At 40.5% G+C, this 22,051-nt stretch overlaps 3 protein-coding genes and 16 non-coding genes across 19 annotated transcripts; 2 read left to right on the top strand and 17 right to left on the bottom strand.

Annotated features, from left to right (window-relative positions):
* Positions 1-511: 511 nt before the first annotated feature.
* LOC111807002 lies at positions 512-2,472 on the bottom strand. The gene is made up of 4 exons (XM_023692566.1): positions 2,154-2,472; positions 1,926-2,078; positions 1,785-1,855; positions 512-709 (listed from the first exon to the last, which is right to left on the bottom strand). Exons 1-4 carry the CDS (start codon positions 2,470-2,472, stop codon positions 512-514), a joined length of 741 nt encoding a protein of 246 aa, XP_023548334.1.
* A 1,890-nt stretch (positions 2,473-4,362) lies between these two features.
* On the bottom strand, positions 4,363-4,443 carry TRNAF-AAA. Its single transcript has one exon. It is a non-coding gene; the product is annotated as a tRNA-Phe (tRNA).
* A 539-nt stretch (positions 4,444-4,982) lies between these two features.
* Positions 4,983-5,063, bottom strand: TRNAL-AAG. Its single transcript has one exon. It is a non-coding gene; the product is annotated as a tRNA-Leu (tRNA).
* Positions 5,064-5,217: 154 nt separating this feature from the next.
* TRNAL-AAG lies at positions 5,218-5,298 on the bottom strand. The gene has a single exon. It is a non-coding gene; the product is annotated as a tRNA-Leu (tRNA).
* A 209-nt stretch (positions 5,299-5,507) lies between these two features.
* Positions 5,508-5,588, bottom strand: TRNAL-AAG. The gene has a single exon. It is a non-coding gene; the product is annotated as a tRNA-Leu (tRNA).
* Positions 5,589-5,787: 199 nt separating this feature from the next.
* TRNAL-AAG lies at positions 5,788-5,868 on the bottom strand. Its single transcript has one exon. It is a non-coding gene; the product is annotated as a tRNA-Leu (tRNA).
* A 199-nt stretch (positions 5,869-6,067) lies between these two features.
* On the bottom strand, positions 6,068-6,148 carry TRNAL-AAG. Its single transcript has one exon. It is a non-coding gene; the product is annotated as a tRNA-Leu (tRNA).
* A 199-nt stretch (positions 6,149-6,347) lies between these two features.
* On the bottom strand, positions 6,348-6,428 carry TRNAL-AAG. Its single transcript has one exon. It is a non-coding gene; the product is annotated as a tRNA-Leu (tRNA).
* A 199-nt stretch (positions 6,429-6,627) lies between these two features.
* TRNAL-AAG lies at positions 6,628-6,708 on the bottom strand. Its single transcript has one exon. It is a non-coding gene; the product is annotated as a tRNA-Leu (tRNA).
* Positions 6,709-6,907: 199 nt separating this feature from the next.
* TRNAL-AAG lies at positions 6,908-6,988 on the bottom strand. Its single transcript has one exon. It is a non-coding gene; the product is annotated as a tRNA-Leu (tRNA).
* A 199-nt stretch (positions 6,989-7,187) lies between these two features.
* Positions 7,188-7,268, bottom strand: TRNAL-AAG. Its single transcript has one exon. It is a non-coding gene; the product is annotated as a tRNA-Leu (tRNA).
* A 478-nt stretch (positions 7,269-7,746) lies between these two features.
* TRNAL-AAG lies at positions 7,747-7,827 on the bottom strand. Its single transcript has one exon. It is a non-coding gene; the product is annotated as a tRNA-Leu (tRNA).
* A 199-nt stretch (positions 7,828-8,026) lies between these two features.
* TRNAL-AAG lies at positions 8,027-8,107 on the bottom strand. The gene has a single exon. It is a non-coding gene; the product is annotated as a tRNA-Leu (tRNA).
* Positions 8,108-8,306: 199 nt separating this feature from the next.
* On the bottom strand, positions 8,307-8,387 carry TRNAL-AAG. Its single transcript has one exon. It is a non-coding gene; the product is annotated as a tRNA-Leu (tRNA).
* Positions 8,388-8,586: 199 nt separating this feature from the next.
* On the bottom strand, positions 8,587-8,667 carry TRNAL-AAG. The gene has a single exon. It is a non-coding gene; the product is annotated as a tRNA-Leu (tRNA).
* A 199-nt stretch (positions 8,668-8,866) lies between these two features.
* TRNAL-AAG lies at positions 8,867-8,947 on the bottom strand. The gene has a single exon. It is a non-coding gene; the product is annotated as a tRNA-Leu (tRNA).
* Positions 8,948-9,162: 215 nt separating this feature from the next.
* Positions 9,163-9,245, bottom strand: TRNAL-AAG. Its single transcript has one exon. It is a non-coding gene; the product is annotated as a tRNA-Leu (tRNA).
* A 6,455-nt stretch (positions 9,246-15,700) lies between these two features.
* LOC111806376 lies at positions 15,701-17,054 on the top strand. The gene is made up of 4 exons (XM_023691667.1): positions 15,701-15,853; positions 16,435-16,575; positions 16,658-16,728; positions 16,811-17,054. Exons 1-4 carry the CDS (start codon positions 15,772-15,774, stop codon positions 17,009-17,011), a joined length of 495 nt encoding a protein of 164 aa, XP_023547435.1. The 5' UTR covers positions 15,701-15,771; the 3' UTR covers positions 17,012-17,054.
* A 1,981-nt stretch (positions 17,055-19,035) lies between these two features.
* Positions 19,036-19,927, top strand: LOC111807003. The gene is made up of 3 exons (XM_023692567.1): positions 19,036-19,360; positions 19,442-19,653; positions 19,724-19,927. The coding sequence occupies exons 1-3, from the start codon at positions 19,036-19,038 to the stop codon at positions 19,919-19,921; spliced, it is 735 nt and encodes a 244-aa protein (XP_023548335.1). The 3' UTR covers positions 19,922-19,927.
* The last annotated feature ends 2,124 nt before the right edge of the window (positions 19,928-22,051 follow it).

Consider the following 22,051-nt stretch of genomic DNA (forward strand, 5'->3'; position numbering starts at 1 on the left):
CGTTATATTGTTGGTTGATAAGCAAATTAAGTAGTATGATAATTGACGAAAATGCCCCTACTTGACATTTTAAGACACCGAGGGACTGACTTACCCTTATGAAATAGGAGTGGGTAGGGTTTAGAACTCAATGAGCTTAAAAGGGCTAGAAAGAACTTAATGTCATTGAACCTAAAGTCTTGATTTCTAACTCAATGATTTTCTTGTTCATGTTTTAATATAATGTTTTGAAACATGTTCTCCAACATCTCCTTTTCCAATTGATTCAAAGTATCATGTCGTGTTTAAAATGTTGCCTCAATTAGTAGCAATCTTTGGCGCGAATTTCTCAAAAAATGTGTCGTTACACCACATTTCAATACCAAGTCTCTTAAATCGACTTGGAAAAAAATTCAAAACAGCCAAAACCGTGTCCACAAAACGATTGTCGAACGAGCCATTAGGTACGACGAACTTTTGTAAGTTTTGTTCATAATTGAGAATGTCATTCTTCATCCTTTGATATGAGCATTTAGGAAAAGTAGATCACATATTGGGCATTCAATCCAAAGGCTGGGATAAAGATTACACAACGAGAATCAATTGTCTTGTAAAACCATATCCTATATGCTCCATAACTCAAATTAAAGAAAAACCACTTGGGATTGAGATTGATTTGAAATACAATTTCAGCTTGCCCTTCATAACCTACAATTACGCATCGTCCACCCTGAAAAACATCGATCAAGAACTCATTTAAATTATGTTTGTTGAGGATGGTTGGGATGTTGTGTCACGTTGGCTAATTAAGGGAACGATCATGAGTTAGGGAATACATCTCCATTGATATGAGGCTTTTTGGGAAGCCCAAAATAAACCCATGAGAGCTATTTCTCAGAGTGGACAATATCATACCATTGTGGAGATCCGTGATTCCTAACATGGTATCATAGTCATGCCCTTAATTTAGCCATGTCAAAAGTGACTCATGTGTCGAACAAACGGTGTACTTTGTTCAGAAGCTCCAAAGAAAGGAGTCGAGCCTTGATTAAGGGGGAGGTTGTTCAAGGGCTCCATAGGCCTCAGATTTTCAATGGAGGGAGACTGTTCGAGGGCTTCATAGGCCTCAGATTCTCGATGAAGAGGGGGCTGTTCGAGGGCATCATAGGCCTCAGACTCTCGATTAAGGGAGACTGTTCGAGGGCTCCATAGGCCTCAGACTCTCAATGAAAGGGAGGCTGTTCGAGGGCTCCATAGGCCTCAGACTCTCGATTAAGGGGAGACTGTTCGAGGGCTCCATAGGCAACAGACTCTCGATGAAGGGGAGACTGTTTGAGGGCTCTATAGGCCTCAGACTCTCGACTAAGGGGGGGCTGTTCGAGGGCTCCATAGGCCTCAGACTCTCGATGAAAGAGAGGTTGTTCGAGGGCTCCATAGGCATCAGATTCTCGATGAAGGGGAGACTATTCGAGGGTTCCATAGGCTTCAAACTCTTGATTAAGGGGAGGCTATCAAGGGCTTCATAGGCCTCAGACTCAACGTGAATAAAATCATATCATTGTAGAGATCAGTGATTCCTAAAAATCTTGTGATATTATCTTATGAACAATATCTCTTTGGTAAGAATTCTAGCCTCGAAGGTGTAATCAAAAGTGACTCATGTGTCGAACAAAGAAAGTATTTTGTTCGAGGGTTTCAAAGAAAGAAGTCAAGCCTCGATTAATGGGAGGCTGTTCGAGGTCTCCAAAGACCTCAGACTCAAAGTAAACAAATATCATATGATTGTGGAGATCCGTGAACAATACCTCTTTGGTAAGAATTCTCTCTTCTGAAGCACAACAAAACTTGACTTGTGAACTCGTTAGACTAACGAAAACTGAGGTAAATAGAGAAGATTTTAGTTCTTGCATGTAAATATGTAACCCAAAAGAAGAATTGGTGATTACTTGAATCATTTGGGAACGAGGGTAATCCTGTTACGATGTCTCTAAAATCTTGTGAAATGATAGAGAAAAATCGATCATGTTGAATTTGGCCTAATTCCTCCTCTTGAGAAGGTGATAATTTTAACACACGATGCATTTGCATCCTCGTATGATCTAAAAGTGATATCAACAATTAAGTGGGAGCCAAGATTCATCAAGAAATGGCAAAGATTTTGGTTATATACTAACTTGAAGACTCGAATTGAAGGACCATGCGGCTTGTTGTTTCTGGAAAATGAATGGTCATTGAAGAAAAAACTATACCAGCGTACATGGCATTATAGAAGGATTGGAGGGAAACCCTTGAACTGTGATTCCGATCGACGAAATAGTTGGCGAAGAAACGGTGCGAGATTTGAAATGTTGCGACGAAGCGAAGGGAAGGGTACGAGGTAATTAGGGAGAACTTCGACGACGAGAATTTCAGGTCAGCTTCATGAGAAATTTGAGCCAGTATGGAGGTTGCTTCCATAAGAGGATCGAAGTGGTGAAGCCTGACCAAGAACATGGCGTTTTTGTTAATTGAATTGGCTAAAGAGCTCTTACCCTCTCGCCCTTATGAATGAATCAACTATATTAATTTCATTCAAGCTTTAATGCAACAATTTGAAAGTTGTCCGATTGTGAATTGATTGTGACTTATGGTATTGTACGTGCTCTTTTCCGTGCTCTTTTCCCTTCTCCAACCGACGTGGGATCTCACAAGGGTCTAACACTCTTGTGGGTCCACAAATTAAGGGTCTAACACTCTTGTGGGTCCAACATCTTTGTGACTCTTGTGGGTCCAACATCTTTGTGATATGGCCTAAGGTCTAGTGTGCTCTTTTCCCTCCTCCAGATCTCACAAATTAAGGGTCTAACACTCTTGTGGGTCCAACATCTTTGTGATATGGCCTAAGGTCTAGCATCCTTACTGGCACATTCGGTGTTCCAACCGATAAGAGATCTAACAATCCACCTCTTGTGGGTCCAACGTCGTGCATTTCATACTTCCCCTCTTACTTCCTGGGTCCAACGTCGTGCATTTCATACTTCCCCTCTTACTTCCCCTCTCCAAACCTGTGTGAGATCATATCACCGTGTATGGACATTTGGGATTTGAACCCACACCCTTTCGGACCAAAACTTTAATTTGACGCCTTAGACCTAGGCCATCTCAACATGTAAATTCTAATCTAAGGATGAGAGAAAACTAGGTTTCTTCGTCGATAATGATGAAAGCGATGAAAACATTGTTGAGAATAGGATTTGAACCTACGCCCTTTTAGACCTCAAACTAGAACCTTAATCTGGCGCCTTAGACCAACTCGGCCATCAATCAAGGATGATAGCAGATCTGAAGAAGGTAACATAGAGATCAAAACTAGGTTCGAGAGGTAGACAATTAATGGTATATGACGAAAATGCCCCTACTTTTGACATTTTAAAACCGCCCAGTGAGGGAGCCAAATCTTCCATGTTCATTCATTCAACCTCTATTATGGGTCATACACAATGATGAAGTGATGACAACATTGTTGAGAGTGAGGTGGGATTTGAACCCATGAACCCACGCCCTTTCGGACCAGAACCTTAATCTGGCGCCTTAGACCAACTCGGCCATCTAAACATGCAAATTCCAATCAAGGATGAGAGCAGATCTGAAGAAGGTAACAAAGAGAGCAAAACTAGCCATCTAAACATGCAAATTCCAATCAAGGATGAGAGCAGATCTGAAGAAGGTAACAAAGAGAGCAAAACTAGGTTACAATTAAGGTATATGACCAAAATGCCCCTAGTTTTGACATTTTAAAACCGCCCAATGAGGGAGACAGATCTTCCATGTTCATTCATTCGATGTTATGGGTCATACAATGATGAAAGTGATGACAACATTGTTGAGAGTGGAATTTGAACCCACGCTGCTCTTTTTGAGGGCGCCTTAGACCAACTCGGCCATCTCAACATGTAAATCTCAACATGTAAATTCTAATTAAGGATGAGAACAGAACCAAAGAAGGTAACATAGAGAGCAAACTAGGTTGGAGAGGTTGACAATTAATGGTATATGACCAAAATGCCCCTACTTTTGACATCCGCACAATGAGGGAGCCACATCTTCCATGTTCACCCAAGGTAACATAGAGAGCAAACTAGGTTGGCGAGGTTGACAATTAATGGTATATGACCAAAATGCCCTACTTTTGACATCCGCACAATGAGGGAGCCACATCTTCCATGTTCATCCATTCGACCTCTGCTATGGGTCATACAATGATGAAAGTGATGACAAGTGATGACAATATTCTTGAGAGTGGGATTTGAACTCACGCCCTTTCGGACCAGAACCTTAATCTTGCACCTTAGACCAACTCGGTCATCTCAACATGTAAAGTCTAATGAAAGTGATGAACAACATTGTTGAGAGTGGGATTTGAACCCACGCCTTTTCGGACCAGAACTTTAATCTTGCACCTTAGACCAACTCGGTCATCTCAACATGTAAATTCTAATCAAGGATGAGAGCAGATCCGAAGAAGGTAACATAGAGAGCAAAACTAGGTTCGAGAGGTTGACAATTAATGGTATATGATCAAAATGCCCCTACTTTTTGACATTTCAAAACCGCCAAATATGGTATATGATCAAAATGCCCCTACTTTTTGACATTTCAAAACCGCCAAATGAGGGAAGCCAGATCTTCTATGTTCATTCAATTCGACCTCTGTTATGGGTCATGCAATGATGATAATGTTAACAACATTGTTGAGAGTGGGATTTGAACTCACGCCCTTTCGGACAGAAACCTTAATCTAGCGCCCTAGACCAACTCGGCCATCTCAACATGTAAATTCTATAGAGCAGATCTCAAGAAGGTAACATAAAGAGCAAAACTAGGTTCGAGAGGTTGACAATTAATGGTATATGACCAAAATGCCCCTACTTTGGACATTTTAAAACCGTCCAATGAGGGAGCTAGATCTTCCATGTTCATTCAACCTCAATTATGGGTCATACACAAGATAGTGTTAACAACATTGTTGAGAGTGGGATTTGAACCCACGCCCTTTCGAACCAGAACCTTAATCTGGCGCCTTAGACCAACTCGGCCATCTCAACATGTAAATTCTAATCAAGGATGAGAGCAGATTTGAAGAAGGTAACCTAGAGAGCAAAACTAGGTTCGAGAGGTTGACAATTAATGGTATATGACCAAAATGCCCCTCGACCTATGTTATGGGTCATACAATGATGAAAGTGATGACAACATTTGTGTTGAGAGTGGGATTTGAACCCACGCCCTTTCGGACCAGAACCTTAATCTAGCGCCTTAGACCAACTCGGCCATCTCAACATGTAAATTCTAATCAAGGATGAGAGCAGATCTGAAGAAGGTAACCTAGAGAGCAAAACTAGGTTCGAGAGGTTGACAATTAATGGTATATGACCAAAATGCCCCTACTTTTGACATTTTAAAACCGCCCAATGAGGGAGCCAGATCTTCCATGTTCATTCATTCGACCTCAGTTATGGGTCATACAATGATGATAGTGTTAACAACATTGTTGAGAGTGGGATTTGAACCCACGCCCTTTCGGACCAGAACCTTAATCTGGCGCCTTAGACCAACTCGGCCATCTCAACATGTAAATTCTAATCAAGGATGAGAGCAGATCTAAAGAAGGTAACCTAGAGAGCAAAACTAGGTTCGAGAGGTTGACAATTAATGATATATGACCAAAATGCCCCTACTTTTGACATTTTAAAACCGCACAATGAGGGAGCGAGATCTTCCATTCGACCTATGTTATAGGTCATACAATGATGAATGTGATGACAACATTGTTGAGAGTGGGATTTGAACCCACGCCCTTTCGGACCAGAACCTTAATCTGGCGCCTTAGACCAACTCGGCCATCTCAACATGTAAATTCTAATCAAGGATGAGAGCAGATCTAAAGAAGGTAACCTAGAGAGCAAAACTAGGTTCGAGAGGTTGACAATTAATGATATATGACCAAAATGCCCCTACTTTTGACATTTTAAAACCGCCCAATGAGGGAGCGAGATCTTCCATTCGACCTATGTTATGGGTCATACAATGATGAATGTGATGACAACATTGTTGAGAGTGGGATTTGAACCCACGCCCTTTCGGACCAGAACCTTAATCTGGCGCCTTAGACCAACTCGGCCATCTCAACATGTAAATTCTAATCAAGGATGAGAGCAGATCTAAAGAAGGTAACCTAGAGAGCAAAACTAGGTTCGAGAGGTTGACAATTAATGATATATGACCAAAATGCCCCTACTTTTGACATTTTAAAACCGCACAATGAGGGAGCGAGATCTTCCATTCGACATATGTTATAGGTCATACAATGATGAATGTGATGACAACATTGTTGAGAGTGGGATTTGAACCCACGCCCTTTCGGACCAGAACCTTAATCTGGCGCCTTAGACCAACTCGGCCATCTCAACATGTAAATTCTAATCAAGGATGAGAGCAGATCTAAAGAAGGTAACCTAGAGAGCAAAACTAGGTTCGAGAGGTTGACAATTAATGATATATGACCAAAATGCCCCTACTTTTGACATTTTAAAACCGCACAATGAGGGAGCGAGATCTTCCATTCGACATATGTTATAGGTCATACAATGATGAATGTGATGACAACATTGTTGAGAGTGGGATTTGAACCCACGCCCTTTCGGACCAGAACCTTAATCTGGCGCCTTAGACCAACTCGGCCATCTCAACATGTAAATTCTAATCAAGGATGAGAGCAGATCTGAAGAAGGTAACCTAGAGAGCAAAACTAGGTTCGAGAGGTTGACAATTAATGGTATATGACCAAAATGCCCCTACTTTGGACATTTTAAAACAGTCCAATGAGGGAGCCAGATCTTCCATTCGACCTATGTTATGGGTCAAACAATGATGAATGGGATGACAACATTGTTGAGAGTGGGATTTGAACCCACGCCCTTTCGGACCAGAACCTTAATCTAGCGCCTTAGACCAACTCGGCCATCTCAACATGTAAATTCTAATCAAGGATGAGAGCAGATCTAAAGAAGGTAACCTAGAGAGCAAAACTAGGTTTGAGAGGTTGACAATTAATGATATATGACCAAAATGCCCATACTTTTGACATTTTAAAACCGCACAATGAGGGAGCGAGATCTTCCATTCGACCTATGTTATGGGTCATACAATGATGAATGTGATGACAACATTGTTGAGAGTGGGATTTGAACCCATGCCCTTTCGGACCAGAACCTTAATCTGGCGCCTTAGACCAACTCGGCCATCTCAACATGTAAATTCTAATCAAGGATGAGAGCAGATCTGAAGAAGGTAACCTAGAGAGCAAAACTAGGTTCGAGAGGTTGACAATTAATGGTATATGACCAAAATGCCCCTACTTTTGACATTTTAAAACCACACAATGAGGGAGCCAGATCTTCCATTCGACATATGTTATGGGTCATACAATGATGAATGTGATAACACATTATTGAGAGTAGGATTTGAACCCACGCCCTTTTGGACCAGAACCTTAATATGGCGCCTTAGACCAACTCGGCCATCTCAACATGTAAATTCTAATCAAGGATGAGAGCAGATCTGAAGAAGGTAACCTAGAGAGCAAAACTAGGTTCGAGAGGTTGACAATTAATGGTATATGACCAAAATGCCCCTACTTTTGACATTTTAAAACCGCACAATGAGGGAGCGAGATCTTCCATTCGACCTATGTTATGGGTCATACAATGATGAATGTGATGACAACATTGTTGAGAGTGGGATTTGAACCCACGCCCTTTCGGACCAGAACCTTAATCTGGCGCCTTAGACCAACTCGGCCATCTCAACATGTAAATTCTAATCAAGGATGAGAGCAGATCTGAAGAAGGTAACCTAGAGAGCAAAACTAGGTTCGAGAGGTTGACAATTAATGATATATGACCAAAATGCCCCTACTTTTGACATTTTAAAACCGCACAATGAGGGAGCGAGATCTTCCATTCGACATATGTTATAGGTCATACAATGATGAATGTGATGACAACATTGTTGAGAGTGGGATTTGAACCCACGCCCTTTCGGACCAGAACCTTAATCTGGCGCCTTAGACCAACTCGGCCATCTCAACATGTAAATTCTAATCAAGGATGAGAGCAGATCTGAAGAAGGTAACCTAGAGAGCAAAACTAGGTTCGAGAGGTTGACAATTAATGATATATGACCAAAATGCCCCTACTTTTGACATTTTAAAACCGCACAATGAGGGAGCGAGATCTTCCATTCGACATATGTTATAGGTCATACAATGATGAATGTGATGACAACATTGTTGAGAGTGGGATTTGAACCCACGCCCTTTCGGACCAGAACCTTAATCTGGCGCCTTAGACCAACTCGGCCATCTCAACATGTAAATTCTAATCAAGGATGAGAGCAGATCTGAAGAAGGTAACCTAGAGAGCAAAACTAGGTTCGAGAGGTTGACAATTAATGATATATGACCAAAATGCCCCTACTTTTGACATTTTAAAACCGCACAATGAGGGAGCGAGATCTTCCATTCGACATATGTTATAGGTCATACAATGATGAATGTGATGACAACATTGTTGAGAGTGGGATTTGAACCCACGCCCTTTCGGACCAGAACCTTAATCTGGCGCCTTAGACCAACTCGGCCATCTCAACATGTAAATTCTAATCAAGGATGAGAGCAGATCTGAAGAAGGTAACCTAGAGAGCAAAACTAGGTTCGAGAGGTTGACAATTAATGATATATGACCAAAATGCCCATACTTTTGACATTTTAAAACCGCACAATGAGGGAGCGAGATCTTCCATTCGACCTATGTTATGGGTCATACAATGATGAATGTGATGACAACATTGTTGAGAGTGGGATTTGAACCCACGCCCTTTCGGACCAGAACCTTAATCTGGCGCCTTAGACCAACTCGGCCATCTCAACATGTAAATTCTAATCAAGGATGAGAGCAGATCCCAAGAAGGTAACATACAGAGCAAAACTAGGTTCGAGAGGTTGACGAACACAATTAATGGTATATGACCAAAATGCCCCTACTTTGGACATTTTAAAACCGCCCAATGAGGGAGCCAGATCTTCCATGTTCATTCATTCGACCTCAGTTATGGGTCATACAATGATGATAGTGTTAACAACATTGTTGAGAGTGGGATTTGAACCCACGCCCTTTCGGACCAGAACCTTAATCTGGTTTGCCTTAGACCAACTCGGCCATCTCAACATGTAAATTCTAATCAAGGATGAGAGCAGATCTGATGAAGGTAACCTAGAGAGCAAAACTAGGTTCGAGAGGTTGACAATTAATGGTATATGACCAAAATGCCCCTACTTTGTACATTTTAAAACCGTCCAATGAGGGAGCCAGATCTTCCATTAGACCTATGTTATGGGTCATACATTGTTGAACCCACGCCCTTTCGGACCAGAACCTTAATCTGGCGCCTTAGACCAACTCGGCCACCTCAACATGTATACTTTAATCAAGGATGAGAGCAGATCTGAAGAAGGTAACATAGAGAGCAAAACTAGGTTCGAGAGGTTGACAATTAATGGTATACGACCAAAATGCCCCTACTTTTGACATTTTAAAACCGCCCAATGACGGAGCCATATCTTCTATTATGGATCATACAATGATGAAAGTGATGACAACATTGTTGAGAGTGGAATTTGAACCCACGCCCTTTCGGACCAAAACCTTAATCTAGCGTCTTAGACCAACTCGGCCATCTCAACATGCGATCCATAATCAAGGTCGGGAGCAAATCTGGAGCAGGTGTCATTGAGGACCAAACTAGGGTCGAGAGCCTTTATGTTTCTTATGCACGTCCCAAAATACAAAAAACACACCAATTGTACCTCTTCGGAAATGAAACCATGAAAGTGGGAGTTGAACCCACGCCCTTTTGTTCTAGAACCTTAATCTGGCACCTTAGACCAACTCAACCATCTCAACATGTAAATTATAAAATTAAGGATGAAAGGAGATCTAGAGATTTTGGTTGATTTAAGTAGTATGGTAAATGACGGTACCTAACATGTTCCATGTTCGAGGCAAGCCCTTACTTTCTTTCTCCCACAATGATGAAAGTGATTAAAAAATATTGTGGCCCTTACTTTCTTTCTCCCACAATGATGAAAGTGATTAAAAAATATTGTGTTGAGAGTGGGATTTGAACCCTCACTCTTTCGGACCAAAAGGTTTATCTGGCACCTTAGACCAACTCAGCCATCACAACATGTAAATTGCAATCAAGGATGAGAGCAGATCTAGAGAAGGTGCCACAGAGAAAAATACTAGATTTTTGTTGATTTTAAGTAGTATGGTAAATGATGAAAATGCCGCTACCTGACATTTTCCATGTTCGAGGCCTTAATCTGATGAAAGTGATGAAAACATTACTAGGAGTGGAATTTTAACCCACGCCCCTACTGACCAGAACCTTAATCTAGGTCTTAGACCAACTCAACCATCTCAATATGTTTAATTTTAATCAAGGATGAGAGTAGATTAGGAGCAGGTGCCATAGGGAGCCAAACTAGATTCAAGAGCCTCCATTATTTTTTCGGTTCACAATTAATTTAAGTAGTATGACAAATGACGAAAATTCCCCTACTTGACATTTTAACATCTCGAGGGGTGACTATGCTTCGTTAGTTTTTGGTTTTACGTGATCGTAGTCAGAATGAGAGTCTCATCTTCCATGTCCGAGGCCTGAACCTTGTATCCCAAAATAGCAAGCAACTCATCCGTTCCACCGCTATCGGCGTCTTTACTTTCTTCCTCCCACAACGATGAAGGTGAAGAAGAAAACCCAACCACTATACCCATCCCTAAGAACAAACAATTTAACTATGCATTATCAAAGAGTAACAACACCTTAATTACACACTACATTATGAGATGACATGAAATGAATAAATATGTATTAAATTAACGAGGGTGTAACTTGAAACATGGATACATGAAATGATTTTAAACTATGTATGGCACGTGATTGAGATATTTTCTCGTTATGATGAGTACATACGTATACATTACGATATCTATATATATCATGATATTATGTGGATTCCTTTCCCTCAATGTCTCCGACCGCGTGACTGTGCGTTAACTAAAAGGCATGCCCAAGAGTACGTATACGCCCACCTGGTGGGTCCATGTATGCATACGTGGACATGGGTAGGAAAGTATTACACATTCAAGTTTTTATGAAAGGGTAGGTTCCAAACATGATTGCATGGGATTGCATTTTACTCAAGCCACACGTTACTCTTATTTTCAAGTAAAGGTAAGACACCTTTGCATAGATGATAATGCAGCGGTGACGGCCATGGGGTTGAAGTTAAGGAAGATGCGTTCATGTTGTTGGTGACCCTTAAGTTAGATCAGGACATTGTTTTATTTTAAATTTAACGCTATCTACTTTCCGTTGTATCATCTTAACGATTTTATTATGAATGTTTAAGTCCATGACATCATTTTGTAATATCTAAGTAAGCATCCTACGTATTTGTCCTGACCTGCGACACCTGAGAGGGTATATGAATGAATCGAGACCACATCCAAAATGAGAGCAACCTTAAGACTCAAAAGATTTAGAAAGTTACTATCTATACGAACAAAGTGTACTCGTGCCCGTCTATTAACTTACCCTAACAAAGTCAAACTAAGAGGTTAACTATCCTACCCTTAAAAGATAAAGCCCTACTATAATTAACCTACCCTTAAAATAGTTAACTAAGAGGTTAACTATATTTGGCCTCAAATTGAAAGCAAAGTACAACACAATGTTTAGTTTCACGCTTAACGACATTCATGAGTTCGTAGATGCCATCTTCGTCATAGCCAACCTTCATGAAGATGCCGTCGATCTCAAATTCTCACCGGAAACCTTCTCCATAATAGCCAGCTCTTCCTCTTTTTGCCCTTGCATTATAGGCTTACAACTCTTCCCTCAATTCTTTGACCTATATTTTTGCCACAAACTTCAATACTCATGGATTTACATGGAGTCCTTCTACCCTATTGTAGTCGATTTCGTTCGAAGCGGTTTTTCTTCCTTGACCTTCTCTATTCCGAAACCGGAGCGTGCCGCGCTCACATTCGAATGTCCAAATGGTTAGCCTTCTCTAATCAAGAATCCATCTTAGTTTTTTTTTTTTTTTTTTTCCTTCTAGGACGATCTTTAACTTGTTCTCTTTTAGGGCGTTACGAGGAATTCGATCTCTTATTATACCCTTCAAACGACTCGAGGGATGTGTTTGAATATGATTGTGGAACTTTCACGTCGATTGACTCGCAAACGTTTAGAGAGATTCTCGGAGCGTTCAGTGATTTTGATTCCGGTAATAAGTTCTTGATTGAATCTTAAAGGGTTTGAAGTTGTTGATGATTTATTGTGTTTGTTTGTGTTAGTTCTTGTTACCATAACGAATTCGGAGGTGAAATTCTCTTATGAAAGGACAGAGATTGTTCTTAATCAAGAGGTATGCATGGTGTGTTGCTAATGAAGAGGTATCCATGATATGAAGATTTGGAGGCTAATGAATGTTTGATTACATGCAGGGAGGGCGATGCATTATTGGAGGGGTGACGGAGTGTGGTAAAATTGAGTTTGTAATAACGGTGAAACCAATGGCAACGTTTTCAAATTTATCGTCTCGGTCAAAATTTGTGTGGTTATTTAAGTCGAGTAATTCCCATAGAGGTGTGATTTGTTTCCTTTTGGGATTGTCGGCTCGTTTTTTAGCCTATTTTTCGAATGTGGATCTATGATATGGGGAAGGTTGTTAGCCTCTAGTTTTTATAAATGTTGATGTATGCCATTAGCTATTCTTTTGTGTTCATGAAATTTGGTATATATGATCCATTAGAACTATGTTTGATTTGGCTTATAAAACTATATATTTTGAGAGGTTTCGAGCCACAAATTATTCTCGATGTCTAAAAATAACTATTATCAACTTGCTTAAAATAAGAAATCTTGGTTATGTGGCTAAAAATAATCAAAATTGAGCTCAACCTAATTATGCCCTAGACCTAATAGCCGTCATGCCAAGCGGGCCTCCCATTGGGACCCGTCATGCCAAGCGGGCCTCCCATTGGGACCTGTCATGCCAAGCGGGCCTCCCATTGGGACCCGTCATGCCAAGCGGGCCTCCCATTGGGACCCGTCATGCCAAGCGGGCCTCCCATTGGGACCCGTCATGCCAAAAGTGGAACACTATTCATATGGCTGAGAGCCCTCACACTTGAGACACAATGACCCAATTATTGATGCCCTCTACCACTAAGCTAATAGCCTGTCATGTGGGTGTCTTGTTGGGCTCGCTATGCCAAAAGTGAGAGAAACTGGAACACTATTCATATGGCTGAGAGCCCTCATAGTCCAGGCACAATGACCCGATTATGCCTTCTACCACTGAGCTAATAGCCTTTCATGTGAGCCTCTTGTTGGGGCTCGCTATGCCAAAAGCGATAGAAATTGGAACACTATTCATATGACTGAGAGCCCTCACAGTCGAGGCACAATGATCCGATTATTGATGCCCTCTACCACTAAGTTAATAGCCTGTCATATGAGCCTCCTGTTGGGGCCCGCTATGCCAAAAGCGAGAGAAATTGGAACACTACTCATATGGGTGAGAGCCCTCACAGTCGAGGCACAGGAACACTATTCATATGGGTGCACAGGAACACTATTCATATGGGTGAGAGCCCTCACAGTCGAGGCACAACGACCTAATTATCGATGCCCTCTACCATTGAGTGGCACAGGAACACTATTCATATGGGTGAGAGCCCTCACAGTCGAGGCACAACGACCTAATTATCGATGCCCTCTACCATTGAGTGAATAGCCTGTCATGTGGGCCTCTAGCTGGGGCCCGCTATGCCAAAAGCGAGAGAAACTGGAACACTACTCATATGGTTGATAGCCCTCACAGTCGAGGCACAACGACCCAATTATCGATGCCCTCTACCATTGAATTAATATGCTGTTATGTGGGCCTCCCATTGGGGCTTGCTATGCCAAAAGCGAGAGAAATTGGAACGCTATCATTACTATCAACTGAAGTGAAATGAGAGAAACTGGAACGCCCTGAAGTGAAATTTGAAATATTCGATAATTTTGACTAAACTAAAATCATCCATGCATTAATTATATTTGAAAGGAAAATGGTAAAAGTTTATTACAAAAGACACCAATGACATTCGTTTATAAAATAACAACTCAAATTATGTTCAAAATGTTAATGTATGCTATTTGCCATTCTTTTGTCTTAATGAAATTCAATAGGTACAATCCTAGTTGGAATGTAGAACTAAAACAAAAGTCTCTCACCCCTTAGCTATGTCACAAGGGGAAAAGGGCTACCTTCTCCATTCTCCAATCGACGATCCGTTACCGTGCTTTATGGTTATTTACAAGAATGTGGAATTGCCACCTAAAGAAGATCGGAAGAAAAAGATAACTTTATTATTGACTTGGTTGAATGAATTGTATGATGCATGAAACCTCTACATGCTACATGCTATGTCACGCACTTTGTTAGTATGGTCATTCTAGGTTTATGCAATAATGTTATGAAAGAACGAATGTATGATTTACATCGTACGTATATGCCATGATTTAAAGATATGGGGACCTCATGCAATTTGTATGTCATGTACATCGGGATATTTTCCTGTTATGATTAGTTCGAATACATACACTACGATATTATGTACACCATGATATTATGCACTTTTTTTTTTCTCTTTGCGGGTTTTTCGACAATGCTAGTGTATGCTAGTCCAAGGCCAGGTCCTAGGGTACATATGCGACTCGACTAGAGGTCCATGTGTAGAGAAGTACTCTACATTTCAATCAAAAAGTGAGACAAATGACATGAGTATAATGATAGAATAGATCCCAACATGATTTCATATGTTTGCATTACTCGACCCCAATAGTGGAGAAGTACTCCACATTCAATTAGCCTAGACTGAAACGTAGACTAAAACGTGAGACCAATGCCAGGATGATAATGAAAGAATAGGTCCCAACATGATTTCATGTGTTGGCATTACTTGATCCCAATTGTAGAGTTTTTAGTTACTCAAGTCACGTGTTACTTCTTTTCAAGAAAGGATAAGGCACCCTGAACAGATGACGATGCTAAATAAAGATTCGGCATCTGATAACCCCGATATTTTTCTACATCTCTTACGACATAGACACGTTACCTACTTCTCACTTCTTAAGAGTGAAGACTAGTTCACCCAACATAGAATTACTCTAAGTAAAGCACGTTTAACTATGAAGTTCTTATGATTGAGCCACCGAAAAAGAAAATGCATCTTGTTAATATATATAGTAACTTTCATTTCCATTAAGCCTTTCTTAGTCATCGTATACTCAGAATCTCTGCCAAATTATTGAGTCATTATGACATTCCAATATAAAAGGTAGGCAACATACTATCCCTTTTCCTTCTCTACACTCTCCCATTACACCATGTTGATGCTCAAGCTTGACTGCCCCACTTTCTTTCTCGAAGCAATATCCCTATTGACTCGATTTGCCGAGAATGCCAACGTAGAGTGCTCACCGGACTTGTTCTCCATAATAGCCTCCCACCACAACCTCGACTTGGTTGTAGCCATTCAAATGATGCCTGAATTCTTCACCTACTTCTTCTCCCACAAGTCCCATCTCTCAAGGATCCTCCTCCAACCCCTCTACGACACCATCAAGCGCATGCAACAATCCAATATCCCTTTGGCCGCCCTCTTTGTTCTTCGACGTAATGATCGCTTAATCCTTAAATTTTCCCCTCCAGGTTGGTTTCATTTCATATCTTCATATTCTTGTTCTTCCAAGAATCTTGTTCCTTGTCCAAGAATCTTGTTTATGTCGGATGAAAGTCGCACATCGACTAATTTAGGGAATGATCATGAATTTATAATCAAAAAAATATTATCTCCATTGGTACGAGGCATTTTGGGAAAACCCAAAGCAAAGCCACGAGAGCTTATGCTCAAAGTGTGGAGAGTTGTGTTTAACTGACATGATATCAGAGTCATGCCCTACACTTAGCCATGTCAATAGAATCCTCAAATGTAAGACAAAAGTATTGTGAGCCTCGAATTAAGGGGGTCAATAGAATCCTCAAATGTAGAACAAAAGTATTGTGAGCCTCGAATTAAGGGGAGGCGTACTTTGTTCGAGGGGAGGTGTTGGATAAAAGTGCCACGTCCCTAATTTAGGGAATGATCATGGATTTATAATCAAATAATACTATCTCCATTGAACGAGGCTTTTTGGAGAAGCCTAAAGTAAAGCCGTGAGAGCTTATACTCAAAGTGAACAATATCATACTATTGTAGAGGGTCGTGTTCAACTAACAGTTTATTTGATTAGGGAATGGCATGCCATTGGTTCGTACCATGGCATTGAATGAAACGGTGAAGGAGGATGTCGGCCGAATCAATTTGAAAACCTTTGTTTCAATTGAATCAGAAGTGTTCCGACACATGGTGGCTGAGTTTCGTGGATACATAGGTTATATATATAATCATTCAATCTCTTGTTTTATTCTCTATCATATGATTTGATTCAAAGAAATGTTTGTCATATGGTACAGTTTGTGTTCTTCCAACACCTTCAAGTGTCATGTTCTCTATTGAGGTTAAGGAGTTGGTTCTTGATAAAGCGGTATCGTCGTCTAATACTTGAGCGTGTTTGAAATAACGAATTTGAAAGTTTATGGACTAAACGGAAACGAAATGTTGTGTAGAAAGGAGAATGCATAATTGAAGGAGTAACGGAAGAGGTGCAAACTGAATTCCTAATCCCTTTGTATCCATGGCATATTTTTTATAATATGACGTTTCATTCGAAGAGGATATGGTTGTTCAAGACATTTGATAAGAGTACTTTGATCATTGCCCCTGTTGGACTCTACGCACAATATTCCATCTTTTTTCCTCTTGGGTGAAATATAGACTTGTAATTCATTGGAACTTAGACCGAATGAGAAGAGGGATGTAACGATCCTATATTTCTATTTACCTAGAGTTGCTATCGTGGTCGTAACATAATCATTTGTAATCATTTGTGTGGAAATAAGTGTTTAAACTTCATCATGAAACATAAATTTCGTTTTGAAATACTGTCATGGACTTACTGATTGAAAACGTCCTTAGAAACCACAACGGAATACTAAATGAAATAAATAAATATTAAAATTAAACACCCTGTTCTAACCTAAGTCTAAGAAAATAAATACAACTATCCTATACTTGTGTCATGGTCTTGAGTTGCTATGCCGTCGCCAAGCCGTACAAGATTGTCTTGACTTTATCTGAAATAGAAGTAGTAGGTGGCTTGAGTATTTTAAGAAATACCTTAAAATACTCGGTAAGTGACCCCACCATTGGGGCTAGATGCAAACATATACAATCATGAGTGAGACCTATTATATCAGTCTATATTCGTTAGTCAGTTATCCTAAACAGGTTAATTGGATGTGTATTTACTGTTCTACACACGGTCCACATGTGCAAGTTTGGACCCACCAGTTGGTTCACACACCTCCTAGGCCCCTTTCATAGTCGGGCGAGCATTCCCTGCTTTGTAGCGTACGCGTCCGTACCATGAACACAAATGATGCATGAGGTCCTAACTTTTTTATTCATTATCATGTAAGACAACCCATTTCATTTTTCTTCATATCACATCATTTTCGTCATAGCTTTTTATGCATAAATCGAGGTTGTGCATCATATTGACACATCTTAGACACATCTTATCTTATATCATTCATATCATGCATCGTGTCATATCATATATCGTGTCATATCATACTATATCACCAAACGTGTTACAACATAACATCAATTTCTAACCATACCGATAATAAGGCTACTTGGTTGGCCTATGCTGAACCTACTACGACCCCTTAATACTAGCTTAACACTACTCTCTGAAATTTAATTCTCCTAAGAGGTCCAACGTGGCCTTGAGCCGTTAAAAAGTGTATTCTCCGACTGGCTCGAACCGTTCAAGTTAGATGATAAAATGGAGTAAGTGACCTCCCTTTTCTAGGGGCCAACTCTTCGCTCTTCAACTTAGGCTGTATGGGACAATTATTTTATTTTATTTTATTTATTTATTTATTTATTTATTTTTACAATGGAACATAATTTTTAGGAATAAAATTCACTCATCATATTGGAAAAGTGGTTCGAAAAAGTGGATGAGCAATTCCTTTGAGTGCCAATTTCGGACTTAAATAGTGTAAACATTCTAGTGTAGGGTTGAATCACAAAAATATAAGCTTTTGATCGAGTTATAATTACAAACAACTCATGAATTATCAATTTATATCCCGTAATTATATTTATGGACACAATTTGTTTTAAGTGACCTAGAGTTAATAATGAAAATGAATTGATTAAATGGTTAACTAATTTTATTACCGTCAAGGTAAAGGCTATAAAAGTGAGGCAACATTTGCTAGCCGTGGGCTTGAGTCTGTATTTTGAAAGCTTATATGTGATATCCCATATTGGTTGGGAGGAGAACGAAATGCCCTTTACAACGGTGTGAAAATCTTTTACGAGCAGACGCGTTTTAAAAACTTTGAGAGGAACCCTGAAAGAGAAAGCGTAAGGAGGACAAAATCTACTAGCGGTGGGCTTGAGTCGTTACAAATGATATCAGAGCCAAACATCGGACGAAGTGCCAGCAAGGAGCTAGTTCCCCGAAGGTGGGTGGATTTGGTTACAAATGGTTTCAAAGCCAGACACCAGATAGATGTACCAGTGAGGAGGCTTTTTCCTGAAGGGGGTAGACACGAGGTGGTGTGCCAGTAACGACGCTCGGCCCCGAAGGAGTGGATTTGGTGGAGTCCCACATCGATTGAAGAAAGGAACGAGTGTCAGCGAGGCTATAAAAGTGAGGTATAAAAGTGAGGCAACATGCCATCCCTTTTCCTCCTCCACCTTCTCCCAACACACCATGTTGTTGCTTAAGATTGACTGCGCCGATCTTCTTCTAGAAGTAATATACATATTGAATCGCTTTGCCGAGAGTGGCAACGTAGAATGCTCACCTGACTTGTTTTCCATAGCAGTCACCCACCACTCCCTTGAATTAAACGTAGCATTTCAAATGATGCCTGAATTCTTCACCCTCTTCTTCTCCCACAAGTCTCATGTTTCCAAGATTCTCCTCTCACCCCTCTACTCTACCATCAGGCGTATGCAACATTTCAACATTCCTTTAGCCGCCCTCTACGTTCTCCGACATCCCGAACGTTTAAACCTTAAATTTACCCCTCCAGGTTGGTTTCATTTCATATATTCAAATTCTTGTTCTTCCAAGAATCTTGTTCCTTGTCAAAGAATCTTGTTTATTTGATTAGGGAATGAAATGCCATTGCTTCGTAATATGTCAATGACACAAACCATGAAGGAGCATATGGGCCAAATCAATTTGGAAACCTTTGTTTCAATTGATTCAGAAGTGTTTAGACGCATGGTGATCGAGTTTCGTGGTTACGTAGTTTATGTTCATCTAACGAGTTCAAGCGTCACGTTTTCGATTGAGATTAAAGATATCGTTCTTGAACAAGAGGTATCGTGTTCTATTTGAAAGAAGGAATTTGAAAGTTCAAGGACTAAACGAAGAGTAAATGTTTGTGTAGGAAGGAGAATGCATAATTGGAGGAACGGAAGGGGAACTAACTGATTTCCTAATACCTCTATGTCCATGGCATGTTTTTTATACTATAACGTATCATTCGAAGAGGGTATGGCTGTTTAAGGCAATCGATAGGAGTACTATGATCGTTGCTCCTGTTGGACTGTATGCACAATATGCGATGCATTTTCCTCTTGGGTGAAGATATTGTGGTTAGAATCTATTGTGAATGGGTCTTAGAATCCACATTTATCAATGAAACATAATGACTATGAAAACTATCCTAAAGAGCTTTGTTCCATGGTCTCCACCGTAGAAACCGTCGACCGTGTTGAAACAACTCGCTTTTCAACGCATCGAATCACAAATCATTACCTTAATGAAAGGATAAAAAAGTTGTATACAATCGTATGCATACGACTTTAAAACCATAAACAAATAAACACAAGACACAAGATAACGTTCCCTTCTACAGCCGAATGGCCCAACACGTTCCCACCATGACCATTATTCCTTTGATACCTGAAAAAAAAGATAAAAGGGTAGCAAGGGTGACTTGCCTCTATATTAGGTCAAGTAATCCAGCTCGACCTTGCCTCTACTCCAGGCCAAGATGTCTCATAAGCAATGTCTCATCTCATCCTTATCTAAGTTCCCATCGAACGATCTATGCATCATGATGTCGTCTCATGTCTCAAGACAACTCAATCATCGCAGCTTGCTCAGACATATCAATCCGAATTGACCAACATGTCGTTCACCTCATTGGAGCATCCGAAGATCCATCCATCCAGGTTCTATCGAGACACTGGACCCTCCTGTGTCCATCCTCAATCATTTAGGAAATATGTTTTGGATATCGGGTGCCTAATCCAATATTTGACACATTTGCAAGGGCGCAATGTCGGCACATTCGTGTCGTCCAACACTGTTCTTAAAAGACCATTTTCAAAGGAAGACGCTTGAATTGTTCATTCTGCAATTCCCGTCCACGCTGTGACACACGTATATACCATAGGGTAGCTCGCTTAGGCTGCAGGGTCTAAGGGTAATGGAGAGCTAACACCACGCCTCCCCCTATAGTACATTTTGAGTCATTTCCAATCTTCCTAGAGTAGACGTCATTTTGGCGAGCGGTCATATAGTCTCGTGCAACTTTGTCAAGTATCCGATTGACACAAAATTTAGTGAGCTTTCATCTTTCATATAGATAGACTTAACTCTAGAGCCGCATGTCAAAACTCAGATCGAAACCTCAACTTTTGAGGTTATGGTCTTGGCCCTACCCAACCCTTTTTGAACTTGTCTTTGACACTCATGTCGCCTCGTTCTCACAAACCTTACTTATGCCCTAGCTTGACTTGACTGCATACTCTTTGGTGTCTTATCTCGATAACCTTGGAATACTTAATCTCTTCTCGTAAATTCATTAGTTGAGAAAATTATTATTTCATAGGATGATCATATTCTACTCAGGTTGCGCCTCGAGTACGGATGAAATATAAGGGTTGATTAAGAACATAGAGACTAGTAAAGAGCCAATCATATCATCCTAGAATCCCAAAGATAGCCAATCATATCATCCTAGAATCGCGAAGATATCCATAATGAGATAGATACTAGAATGCTCACAACACATGTTTTCCATAATAGTCTCCCACCATTCCCACGACTTAGTAGTAGCCTTTTAAATGATGCCTGAATTCTTCACCTACTTCTTCTCCCACAACTCCCATCTTTCAAGGATCCTCCTCCAACCCCTCCACGACACCATCAACCGCATGCAACAATGCAACATTCCTTAAGCCTCCCTCTAGTTAGGAATCACGACTCTCCACAATGGTATGATATTGTCCACTTTGAGCATAAGCTCTCATGGCTTTGCTTTGGGCTTTCCCAAAAAGCCTCATACCAATAGAGATAGTATTCCTCACTTATAAACCCATGATTTTCCACTAAATTAACCAATGTGGGACTCACTCTCAATAACCCTCAACAATCCTCCCCTCGAACAAAGTACACTATAAGAGCTCTCGAATAGCCTCCCCTTAATCGAGGCTCGACTCCTTTCTCTGGAGCCCTCGAACAAAGTACACCATTTGTTCGACACTTTAGTCACTTTTGACTACACATTCGAGGCTCACAATTTCACTCCCAATAATCCTCAACAATGTTCGCAAGGTTAATTCAATTTCTTCTCCGAATATAGTTCTTCCAAGAATCTTGTTCCTTGTCCAAGAATCTTGTTTATTTGATTAGGGAATGGCATGCCATTGGTTCGTAATTTGGCATTGACACAAATCATAAAGGAAGATGTGGGCCAAATCAATTT

Source organism: Cucurbita pepo, chromosome LG12 (genome assembly GCF_002806865.2).
Source record: "Cucurbita pepo subsp. pepo cultivar mu-cu-16 chromosome LG12, ASM280686v2, whole genome shotgun sequence".
Taxonomy (NCBI): Eukaryota; Viridiplantae; Streptophyta; class Magnoliopsida; order Cucurbitales; family Cucurbitaceae; genus Cucurbita; species Cucurbita pepo.

Bases quoted from the DNA above. Each gene is read 5' to 3' on its own strand.
- LOC111807002 (XM_023692566.1), bottom strand. From the start codon at position 2,472: ATGTTCTTGGTCAGGCTTCACCACTTCGATCCTCTTATGGAAGCAACC. The intron at 2,079-2,153 runs GTTAGTATATAA...TATCACTTTTAG, and splicing joins CCTTCAATTCGAGTCTTCAA to ATCATACGAGGATGCAAATG. The intron at 710-1,784 runs GTATTGTTCACG...GATGTTTTTCAG, and splicing joins AGAGAATTCTTACCAAAGAG to GGTGGACGATGCGTAATTGT.
- LOC111806376 (XM_023691667.1), top strand. From the start codon at position 15,772: ATGCAACAATCCAATATCCCTTTGGCCGCCCTCTTTGTTCTTCGACGT. The intron at 16,576-16,657 runs GTTATATATATA...CATATGGTACAG, and splicing joins TGAGTTTCGTGGATACATAG to TTTGTGTTCTTCCAACACCT. The intron at 16,729-16,810 runs GTATCGTCGTCT...AATGTTGTGTAG, and splicing joins AGTTGGTTCTTGATAAAGCG to AAAGGAGAATGCATAATTGA.
- LOC111807003 (XM_023692567.1), top strand. From the start codon at position 19,036: ATGTTGTTGCTTAAGATTGACTGCGCCGATCTTCTTCTAGAAGTAATA. The intron at 19,361-19,441 runs GTTGGTTTCATT...TTATTTGATTAG, and splicing joins CCTTAAATTTACCCCTCCAG to GGAATGAAATGCCATTGCTT. The intron at 19,654-19,723 runs GTATCGTGTTCT...ATGTTTGTGTAG, and splicing joins ATATCGTTCTTGAACAAGAG to GAAGGAGAATGCATAATTGG.